Below are 11,400 nucleotides of genomic sequence, written 5' to 3'. Positions count from 1 at the left end.
TCCAAGACGACATAGTCAATGGCATTACCTATCATTTCTAATACAGATTGTTTGGATAAGACCGGATGGCTTGCTTTTGGTGCTGTGTTCTGACAGTTACACTTCATGTAATTACAGGTCAAAATGTAAAACGTGATGACAGCCTGCATTATTCCTGTTATAGGACATGTTTACCAAATATTTTTGTTCTAACTGCCCAATTAGAATGGTTCCAGTGCTTGTGAGCAAAAAGTCACATGGATTACCATGGGGCTTGTTTATTGGACAGAGTCTTAGTCACCCAACATCCAAACAGGCCACCGGGGATTTAGGCTGCAATGGGGATTATAATAAATTTTGCATTTTAAGGTAATTTCCTGTAATTGGTTCAAACAACGCTTTTACTTCTGACAAACCACTCCACGTTTTTTGTTTTTTTTAAACTTGCTTTTTTATTTTGCATTAAATTACAAACATAGCAGCCCCACACAACACCTACATTACAGTTTCAGTTCAAACATATGATCATGCCCTCACATTCTATCTTCAAATATTCCTTCCCCCTTAAAAGGTGGGAACATGAGCATGTAGCAAATGTAGAACATGTTGCAATAAGTGTATACCTTTAGTGTCAACTGTACGGCAGTAGGTGTAGAAATACAACTGAAGTGGAAACAAATAAAATTAAAAAATGAGGTGACTAAAGTGACATTATCTGTATCAATGGTAACCATCTTTGATTAAACCTGTCTGACTTGAGCTGCAACCTTGCTGTGATTTTCTTCATGGTGAACACACTTTTTACTCTTAATCTCCATTCCGTTATACTGGGAGGCTGTGGCTTCAACCAAAAAACTGTAATTTCTTCTCTGCTATTAAAAGCAGAATTCTCAGTAAGGAAGTAAAGTTCCTATCTACGACATTGTCTGGGACTATACCCAATATGTACAATGCTGGATCTAAATTAAAGTCAATACCCAAAACATGTTTTATTTCCTTTTGGATATTCTTCCAAAAAGTAAAAAGTAAATAAAAACATGAGTAAAGTCCCCCACCAATCTACAACCCCTCCAACATCTCTCAGAAGTATTACTGTACTTTGAGGTAATAGATGGAGTGTTAAAATACCTCATTTTGATCTTCCAATCGAACTTCCAATCATCCTGCTTTGAATGTTTCTTCCCAGTGTTCATCTGTTGTTATAAGGTTAGTTTCCAATTCCCATTTTCCCTTGAAATCCAAATTGTTTTTGTTGGATTCCTGTTGCAGTACATTATACAATTTTAATGTAACCCCTTTTTTTTGTCTCTCCCTCTGTACATGCCATTGGTAATTCTTCTAGTTTTAATGGGGCTTTACAGATATTCTCCCACTCCTTATGTTTCTTAAGGTGATGTCTTAGTTGTAAAAATCATGGGCTGGTAAATTATATTCTTTTGCTAACTGTTGGAATGACTTTAAGGTTTATACCCTAAACCCCCAATACATTTTAACCCCTGATGTATCTGTCTGTTATATCGTGGATCCATCATAGATAGCAAAAAAATCTGGATTTTATAAAATTTGGGTGGCTCTACAAATGAAGTTTGACAGGTTTATTTTCTACCAAATCACGTTTCAATAAAGGAGCACACAGATCTTTTTCTACTCACAACTGAACAACTGTAGGGGGCCCCTGGGCCAGGACCACCTTTGAAGTGACTGTTTCTTGTTAGATAGTCAATAATACAGCTACAAAGACAACCATGAAGAAAAACAAATGGAACAAAAAGGTCAAAAAACCTCCACCAAAAACTCAAAATGACCGCAAAGAGACCCCAAACCACAAAGAGACACAAAGGAATACTATGTGATAAAAAAAAGCCAACAAAAAGACATGAAACAACCACAGAGAGACGCAATAAAACTGCAAAAAGACCACAAAGACACACAGAAATGACCACAAAGAGATACAAAATGACTACAAAAACACACAAAACTACCACAAAGGCACACAAAGCTAAAACTAAATTCATCACGGTTGAATGCTTGCCTATGTGGCTGCTTCAACAAAGATGGAATAACTGTTTGCTCAGTTTGGTTTTAATTACTCATTTCATACTTTCTCCTAACCATCTCACCTTATTGCTCCCAAAGCAGGTGTAACCTCTTTAGACCCTTGAAGGGGCTGAAAGAGACACTGACATGTTGACAGGTGGTTTTGCATAAGCCCTGAGAACTTGCCTCAGAGGCTTTCCACCCTAAAAACGTGACCTGTCTCCTCTCCAATTTCCTTGACGCAAAATGGGCCAAATGTACCTGACAGCAGAAGGTCTGGCACAAACTGCCAATGGTCAGTGGCATTAATCTGATGTGACAATCATTACTGTCCTGTCTGTCAGACTGAGCAGTAGGTAATGGTGACTAAAAGGCCATGGCTGTGGTGGCTCGCATGTGAGGAAGAGCAGTGATGACAGGCTATAAGAGAATTGTGGGAAACAGCACTGGCCCCTCCAGAGCCAGGGGGGACAAACACACCACAGCTGTTGCTGTCTGGACGATGATGCAAGCAGCAAAAATCCTGGGAAGTTTTCCCCTATGTCCTCTTCCAGCATCCTCAGCAAGGCTGGACTTTCTCTTTAGATTTGTCTTCAGAGGCTACATTTGAGGAGCCAAGGCAACCAAGAAAGGCATCAGCACAATAGAAAAGTGTATAAGAAATGAGTTTGACTCTCACAGTTTGATTGAGATGTTCTATTGATGTTTTTTTCTAGTTGGGGGCACTGGCAAAATGCCATGAGGTTCATTTCCTGTCTCTTTTTCAAATTCTACAGGCATGTGGGAAAGCAGGGACTTCTTTTTATTTATTTTTTAAAGCAAACTTTACTGCATGATTTCCTTTTCTCCAAAAAAGGCTTGGTTGTTTTAAAAATCAAATCTGTCATAGGGGTTTCCAACCAGCCCATTCGGACAATTACAGAGACGATCACAAAAATCCCACATAATACACATATATCCTTAGGGTGGTTATGGGGAGATATGTGTATTATGTGGGATTTTTGTTATTAACTAACAGCCATGATATAAAATAGACACACGCTAGATTATAGAATAGAACAGGACAGAATGCCTTTATTGTCATTATACATAAGTGCAGTACCTGTGCAATAAGATTGATTATTTTAATGAAAAGGCACACAAGGAAATTCGTGCTATAATCTTTATTCTCTGATTAAGATGGTGAGTTCAGCTAGGAGAATGCCCAAATAACCACTAAACTGTTACTGCTTGGACTCATTGAATCCACTTTGAAACCGCTTCCTTCCGAATCCCTCCCTGTCTGTGCGCCCTTAGTGATGCGTCACAAGGATAGATCTCCCACAAACAGTCCATATTTGTCCGGTTAGTGAACAACTACTCCGGCATGTTTAGATTCTATAACTTTTTTTTTCAAATGTCACACTTTTGGAGTAGGAGTTATTTTCCCCCCGAAGGGATGGAGCGCGCACCTATAACACTTAGACGGATCATTCTTAAACAGAGAGCAGTCAAGAAGCCTGTGTGAGTTGTAGGCAGTCGCGATGTGGTGCAGCTGCAACAGTCGCGATCTAAAACCGCTGGACAGGAGTCGAGAGCAGGTTACACATATCCAAATATGCGCGTAATTGGAGTGCACTTTCGAGGTGTCGCTTGCACCCCTTCCGAGAAAACGTTGTCGTGATGTTCAATACTTCGGGAATTGAGCTCACTTTTACCAAGAAAGAGGATATTTCCGAAGTTATCAATGGCACTCTGCAGCTCATGTACAACGTCCTGGTCACCATCAGTCCCACAACCATGTGGAACGAGACATGCGGGGAGCAGCTGCAGGATTTCGGGCACCCGGAGAAGATCATTATTGGGGTGATGTTGGCGATCATCACGGCCGTAACCGTCATGGGAAACACGCTGGTGGTGATCGCGGTGTGCGTGGTGAAGAAACTAAGGCAACCTTCAAACTACCTTCTGGTCTCTCTCGCAGTGGCGGACCTGTCAGTGGCCATAGTTGTAATGCCGTTTGTAATAGTGACAGACCTCACCGGGGGCAAGTGGCTTTTTGGAGAGGTGTTCTGCAACATCTTCATCGGCATGGATGTAATGTGCTGCACTGCCTCCATCATGACCCTGTGCGTGATCAGCGTTGATAGGTAAGTTGCCAAATTTGTCAATTTGCAATGGCATCCACATTATGCATGTAGTGCACCCTGCGTTTGAAATGAAACAGATAATTCAGATATCCTATATATGGTCTTTTAAAAGCTGCTCTATAAGTACATCGAGGGCAGGAACAGTTCAAGTGCCAAATTAATTAATGAATATGTTTTTTACGCCGGAAAATGACATTTAAATTCCTAATTCCAGATGAACCGTGCCTCTGATTGTCTGTGCGGTTGAAATTCCTGAACCAGAAAATGAATTCGCAGACTGTGATTAATTTATACCACGCTTAATTATTTTTGCTTGACCGGACCATGAGCAGTGCTTCTTGTAGACTAATTACGCATTTAGGATTAGCGCCCATCGACCTTACAGCTGCTCCCATCGTCCTACGTTTCTGTAAAGGACACATCGCACTGCTCTCTACTATTGCGCCCCTTAAATAAAAAAATAAAAAGTTCTATAGGTGAAGTTCACTTCTGAGAAAAATAAACTACAAAATGTTGTTTTGCTGTCTCACTACACACATGGGCCTGAATATGAGCTTTGACATCCAGGTGTTTTGCATCATTGTACCAAAATCATCCATGCAAGTTAGTTCCCAAATGGCCCATAGTAAGTTGCTTCAAATTCCACATTAAAAATTGGGAAAGTTCATAGCTCATAATGAGAGAGCTCAGCCTGATTGCTTGTGACAAAGGAAATGTATCTACTGCTCCCTCAATAATCCACAACGAAATTGATGAAAAAAAGTGATTGTGTCATTGTTCAACCTCAGTACCATAATGAAGACAGAGGCTAATAGTATTGATGAATCCCCCCCAATACACTCAGAATTGTTTCCTACTTGTGGACGCGTTGAGCACTAAGTAATCAAATGCGCCCAACAACCTAATGATGTTACAGGAGGAACTGGATTATAGATATAATTCTGTGATCTAGTGTGATTGAAAAAGCTATGAACATGTTCTGGGCTGGTTGGACAGAAGGTAACAAGATTAGTTGGGCAGAGACTCACAAGCCTTCAAGGGGGTTAGGTAAGAGGTCGCATAGGCCACAAAATGGATGGACAGTGTAGCCACTCACTGAGTTAGGCCATGAACGAGCCTCTTCAGTCAGTGTAGAACCAGTTGCACATTGTTCTGCTACATCCTCCTGTTGAATTACATTGTTTTCACAAAAATCACATTGGTACTCCCTGATTATTAAAAAGCACAGGAATCACAACAAACAATAAAAATGTAAAAGTAAAAAAACAATTACAATTTTATACAAAAGGCAGTTAAAGACTAACAGATAAGGTAATGTGAACGTGCAGTTCACATTTAGCAGCCTCAGTAATAACGATAAATAATAAATAACTTGGAGGTGTATACATTGGTTAGATGATTGCGATATGAGACAATAAACCATTTAACAGTTTCACTGCTTGGGGGAAGACACTTTTTTCATTCTATTGAACCAGGTTTTTTATGGTCCTGAACCTGAAGAGGTGGTGAGCAGGGTGTGTTGGATCACGGGTGATGTTAGTGGCCCTGCTTCGGCATCGGCCGGCTGCAGTGCCCTCTGTTCCATTCTGTTGCATCGAGCACACCAGCAAACATACAAGGAGGACATCATGTAGGTTCAAACAAACTAACCTGCAGTAATAAAATATTTCCCTGTGTCAAACCAGGCCTTTCTTTGTATTCCGGTGGTGGATAAGTGGGAGTGTGGCAAACTGGCACTGTCGGGTCTCATGGCCTCTATTGACTGTGATAAGGTCAGACAGGACAAATGCCCCCACCTGTGAGGGAGCATGTCTGAAAAAAGTAGAGTAGGTGATTGAATCCCGTACCATGACATTAAAGTCTGCACACCCGCCTAAACCACACCATTCAGAGGATCTTTCCCACATCTCTCTGCTTCTTGTCAATCACAAAACTTTAACTGAGAATTTAAAATAATTAGCAAGTTTATTTTATTTTCATCCCTACACAAGCTGTGCATGCAGATCTGTAAACTGTTTCTGTTGATCTCCATGAAAACAGGCTTGTTATAATTAAACAATGCAGAGCATGTACGACACATGATTCACAGTGGAAAACAAAGAGATAATTCATTAGGATGGGAATTGCCAATTAGACCCATAATTAGCTGTAATTAGGGCTCTCTCACTGCCATTTAGGCTTCCCAAGGACATGCATTGGAAAATTAAGCTGAACAGTAGGGAGTGCTGCAAATGAGGCTCAGGATTGAACGGGTTAGTTTGTGACAGGTTATGCAGTCCCTGATGACTATGGTGCTCTGCTGCAGAGGGATATTGATTGTCTCTCAGAGAGCTCCTTTAGGTTTACAGGGCTGATGCTGCATATGTCAATATAGACAATGTGATGCTAGAGTGGTGGTCCCTAGCGTTTGGGGCTAATGGATTTATGATCCTGTAGGGTCTTGGCATGCTTCAATAGATGTTTTCAGAGAAACTGCTGTCACCCTGGAAGAATATTGAATCTCTGACATTCACCATCCACTTTAACACTAGTCTAATCAACGCCCCAATTAAAACACGTCAGGGCCCACGGCAAAAATAAGTTGTAGGCCCCCATAATATAAAGTGAAATAATGAAGATTTAAAACTACATTTGGACACAGGACATTTATACTTTACAAGACAGGAGCCCCTTTCAGATAGACTGTAAAGATGGGACTGATGCATGTTAAAGCCACCTTGCTGTCTGTGCAAAAGTTTAGAAAACGGAATGGGAGACTGTGTTATTTTACTGTGTTATTGTCACTTACATGTGTGAGTCGACCTACAGGCAGGTCAAAAAGTGACAAAGCAGCGTTCTGAGTTGCCAAAGTTATTAATAACTTACAGAAACCTTGCTGGTAACCTTCTGTTCCACTTGCTCACTCTCCCCCTCTCTCAGACACACACACACACACAGGCGCTTCAGCGGTGTTTGTCTTTCTCTTTAATGACAATTACGCTACGGTTAAAGTTGGAAGTTTAAGGGATCAGGTCGGGTTCACTCGGTTGATTAACAGCGGATTGGCTCACACACACTGGGTGCTGATACTGCTGTATAGACGTCAATACCGGCATTCTGTGTGAAATCACATTACTGGTATGTGCACTTTGCTTGGTTTGGTGTGAATAAACAAAGCTGGCATAATGACAAACCTTCATTGCGATGTTATTGCGGAATCTGAAAGAGATATTGTCTCAAGATTAGTTAAACTGTTACTCCAGCACTGACAAGAGCCAGTTTGTAATTGATGCAGCAGAGCACGACCTATTCTGAGTGTCTTAAGCATTGGCCAAGCCCTCAAAACACAAAATCCTACATTTTCCATAGTGCAACTCAGTGTCTTTTGTGAGAGCCTCCCTTTCCTGTTAAATGTTCATGTATTTTAAACTTCACGCCTTTAGAAAGCTCCCTAGAGCTAAAGTATATTTCTTTTCACAGTGTCTATTCACTGTGATGAATAAACTGAACATAATGTGTAAAATTCACAGTGCACCCCTTTAACCATGCAGGAATTAAACAAATGACCACACACCATACACATAGGTGTGGCCCCTGGCAGTTGTTCACTTTGCCTAGTTGGTCATCCAGCTATGGTTTAATTTTACAGTCTCATTCTAATGTCACTATATTTACACATGCAGTTTTTTTTGTGATTAAATGTTGCCTTATATAACATTGAAAATGCAAAAGACATTTTAAAAATTCTAACAAATGTTTCAAAGATTGTTTATACTTTCTGAGCAGTCTGTCTAAATAGGTGACAGTGGTTCAGCAAGAAAAGATGTATTTCAGACTCTTCTTTGGTGACTCAGACTTCACTGGACTTGAGATTTGACTCGGACTCGGCAGTTGGTGACTCAACTACAACGCTGCCTCATGTTTTATTGCCTCATGTTTTATTGTTCATTCTATTGGAGGGGAAATTACATTTGAACTTTTTGAATAACACTGTGCTTAAATAATAGAAAATAGTCTTACATTATTTGCAAATCTGAATTGTCATCTTTCTCCCCCTGCAAAATGCTTATATACTGTAGCAATAACATCCCTTTGTTAAGTAACCTTTCTTACAATAACAGCACGCTATTGACAGACTTGAAGAAAAGGTTGCCCGTCCTGTGGCCTGGGTCGCGTCACAATAACTGCAGAATACGTTTTAGTGGTATTGATTTTGTACTGTATGTGTAAATGTGGCTGTGGCTGTGTGGGCCATTCTTATGGATGAGTACCCATTCAGCACCTCCATCCTCTTTAAGTAGAGATTCAACACTGTAAATTTAAGCTAACACACCACAGCATTGACCCAGTCACAGCAGAAGAGTCCAGTTTGAGTGTTTGGAAGTGAATATAAGAGAAGTTATATATTTATATCAATGTAGGCCTGCTCTTTCCCAAGCATGCAATTTTGGCAAAGGCTCAGGCACTTCCCTAAAAAGTTAGTGTCTCTTTTGGCTGCTGTGAGTTTTTACCTTCACTGAGAGTAATATGTTGTATGTTCAATAATTCAAAAGTCAAATATGAATGATTTATTCACAACAGTGGGAAGAGACGTCTAAGAAAAGACAGTGCTAAAGGAATGGAGGAGCTTGGTGCAGCAAGAGACAGAGTTACATTTGCAAATCAAATATAGCCTGGCTTAACTATCAGTGAACTTGTGGAAGATGGATGGGATGTAGGGCAAGAAAAAAACATCACATAACTGCATTAAAGTAAACTTTCTCACCAAGGGTCAGACTAAAGGAAATATAGTGTAGGTGTGATCACACCCGTAAGCTTTTGCAAGGGATTTGAGGGAGGAAATCACGCTTGATGGCAGCAGGATTAGCCACAGCCTTCAAATGCTTTCTGCCAACTGGTGTGTCAACGATGAGCCGAGTTTACACACTGCTCCCACATTGACCCGCCCTCCACGTCTGAGAATATTTTTGTGAGGTCGGCATGTAAGTTCGTCCCAGGAGAGACAGCGCTTGGTTTGTGCAGATGGGAACATCCACCCGCAGCAGCAGACACAGATGACCTGACCTAGCTGACGCATCCTCAGGTAATATGATGTGACGCCTGAGCTCCACTCTCTCAGACACTATTCACATCCCACTTGTTGGTCACCTCGCTGAAATGTGGAGGATTGGACATTTCTTGCTAGGCCACTGCGATCAGATTAAAGGCAGTTCATGCATGTAAAGGAATTCTTAAGCAGGGCAAAAAGTGTGTTTGGTACGTAATAGGATGAAACATTGAATTGAATAATCATGTGATCACACCAAGTTTACAGAGAGCGCTACATTTTAGAGGGCTTAGAAACCACAAAAGACACATTTAACGTTACAAGCAACTACAGCTGTTTCATACAAAGAAGGCAAACCACTCTCATCTTTACAATATTTAAATTTTTAAATCAACCACTGCCCACATGTTATAAACAAGCACTTCTTCCAGAGTAAAAAATGCTATTAATGAAAACATTTCAGAGCATTATTACATAAAAATGCTGGGAGAATTAATTTGGCATGTTAATCTTTGATGCTGTGTTGTACTCTCAACCGCAGCTCAGTTTCTTTCCTGTTTGGCTGTCTGTTTGATTTCTATTACAGAAGCACATGAAGTGAGAGATCCACAATCGGCTGATAATGTGGTCAGATAGGATGCTCTGTGTGTGTGTGTGTGTGTGTGTGTGTGTGTGTGTTGTGTGGTGTGTGTGTGTGTGTGTGTGTGTGTTGTGTGGTGTGTGTGTGTGTGTGTGTGTGTGGTGTCTTGGGAGGGGGGACAGAAAAGTCAAAGGGAGGAGTGAAACAGGGGGCTTGTTGTTTGTCTCTCGTCTCTTCTTCAATCACTAAAGGCTGACAAAACGCTAATTATAGAGACTCTGGCCAGTATTCGTTCAACATGTAAATTTTACTCTTTAACACTATCTTGAGTTGTTAAATGGCATAAAAGTCATGACCAAATATTTCCCAAAGCTGCCTACTGCATATATTTTACTCAGCCATCAACATCTTTGATCCTACTAGCTTTCAGTTAATTGATGACAGACATTGTGAAGTACCTTATCACCCTAAAAGTAGAGGTTACTTGAACTAATGCATCAAATCTTTTCCTTTTGCCTTTAATTCACCTTCATTTCAAAGCTGCGGTGACGGTATTCAAATATTTGCGGTTGATTAGGACTGTCTGTATGAATTTTACATACCCAATCCATCAACCAGATATTGGATTGGATATCATTTTAAACATTAAAATAAACAAGTGAATAAAATAAAATGTTTTAAACATTTTAAAAAACAGTCAATATTAACTGTGAATATGTACAGTAAAACTAAAATGAACGTTTTTTGTCGGTGAAGTTGAAATATTTCACTGGATAATTGAGAACTTTGACCTGCTGTTGGTGCTAGAAGGAAAATTGGGGGCTCACAGAAGTCTGTAGGATTCATCCTCAGGGGACCATGAATATCTACCTGCAGCCCTTACATTTGGTTAGCAAAAATGGCATTTGAAACTTGTACATGTTTTTAAACAGTACACAGATTCATAATTCACTGACTCATGGTCTGTGATTTAATTTATCTTGTTGATTTATTTGTCTCTGTAGGGAGCCACTTACATCATCAGATTTGCTGATGGAACTAATCAGTGAGCTGTTGAACCAGATCCAGCTATGCATCATAGCGGTATTGATGGATCAAACACTAAAACAATGAGATCCAGTCAAATGTTTTCACAAATGAAAATTAGGTTACGAAGGGGGTTGTTTTGGGTTGTTCTGCTGATGTTTTAAATGATTTGCATGTTCATTTTTTTTTGTGAAAAACATCTGACCCCCATTTGATGTTTCTTTTGTACTTTCTTGAATTTATTTACAGATATTGATGTTTCGAGGGAGTTTTATGAACTTTGGGTTGATGAAAACTGTTAAGAAACCCTTGTTTCCTGAAAAGCTGAGATTACCCAACTTTTATCCCTTAGCTGCGGTATTAGTATTGTGTTGCACTCTTCTGTGCAGTTTGACAGAGGATAGATGGATGGATTAGTTAGCATTTGCCAGATAGCGATCAAAATTTTATTTTGCTATTCCCAGCATGTCATCTTATTTACTTAGTACTATTAGTACTCTTTGGTGACAAGAAGAAGAAAGGGCCTGAGTGACTTTAGTTTTTCATAAATTATGCTTTGTGTTTGGCTTAACAAAAGAGGTGTGTGTGTGTGCGTGTGTGTGTGTGTGTGGGGGGGGGGGGGG

The 11,400-nt window shown here is 40.2% G+C and overlaps 1 protein-coding gene across 1 annotated transcript in view; it reads left to right on the top strand.

Moving 5' to 3' along the window:
• The first annotated feature begins 3,339 nt into the window (after window positions 1-3,339).
• Window positions 3,340-11,400, top strand: part of htr7c (5-hydroxytryptamine (serotonin) receptor 7c) — a 28,172-nt gene continuing 20,111 nt past the window's right edge. Inside the window, exon 1 of the mRNA XM_032516788.1 lies at window positions 3,340-4,145. Within this exon, the coding sequence (XP_032372679.1) occupies window positions 3,679-4,145 (467 nt within the window). The 5' untranslated portion in view covers window positions 3,340-3,678. The remainder of the gene's footprint in view (window positions 4,146-11,400) is intronic.

The sequence above is a fragment of the Etheostoma spectabile genome, chromosome 5 (genome assembly GCF_008692095.1).
Source record: "Etheostoma spectabile isolate EspeVRDwgs_2016 chromosome 5, UIUC_Espe_1.0, whole genome shotgun sequence".
In the NCBI taxonomy this organism is placed as follows: domain Eukaryota; kingdom Metazoa; phylum Chordata; class Actinopteri; order Perciformes; family Percidae; genus Etheostoma; species Etheostoma spectabile.
This window is presented reverse-complemented; position numbering and strand designations above follow the sequence as displayed.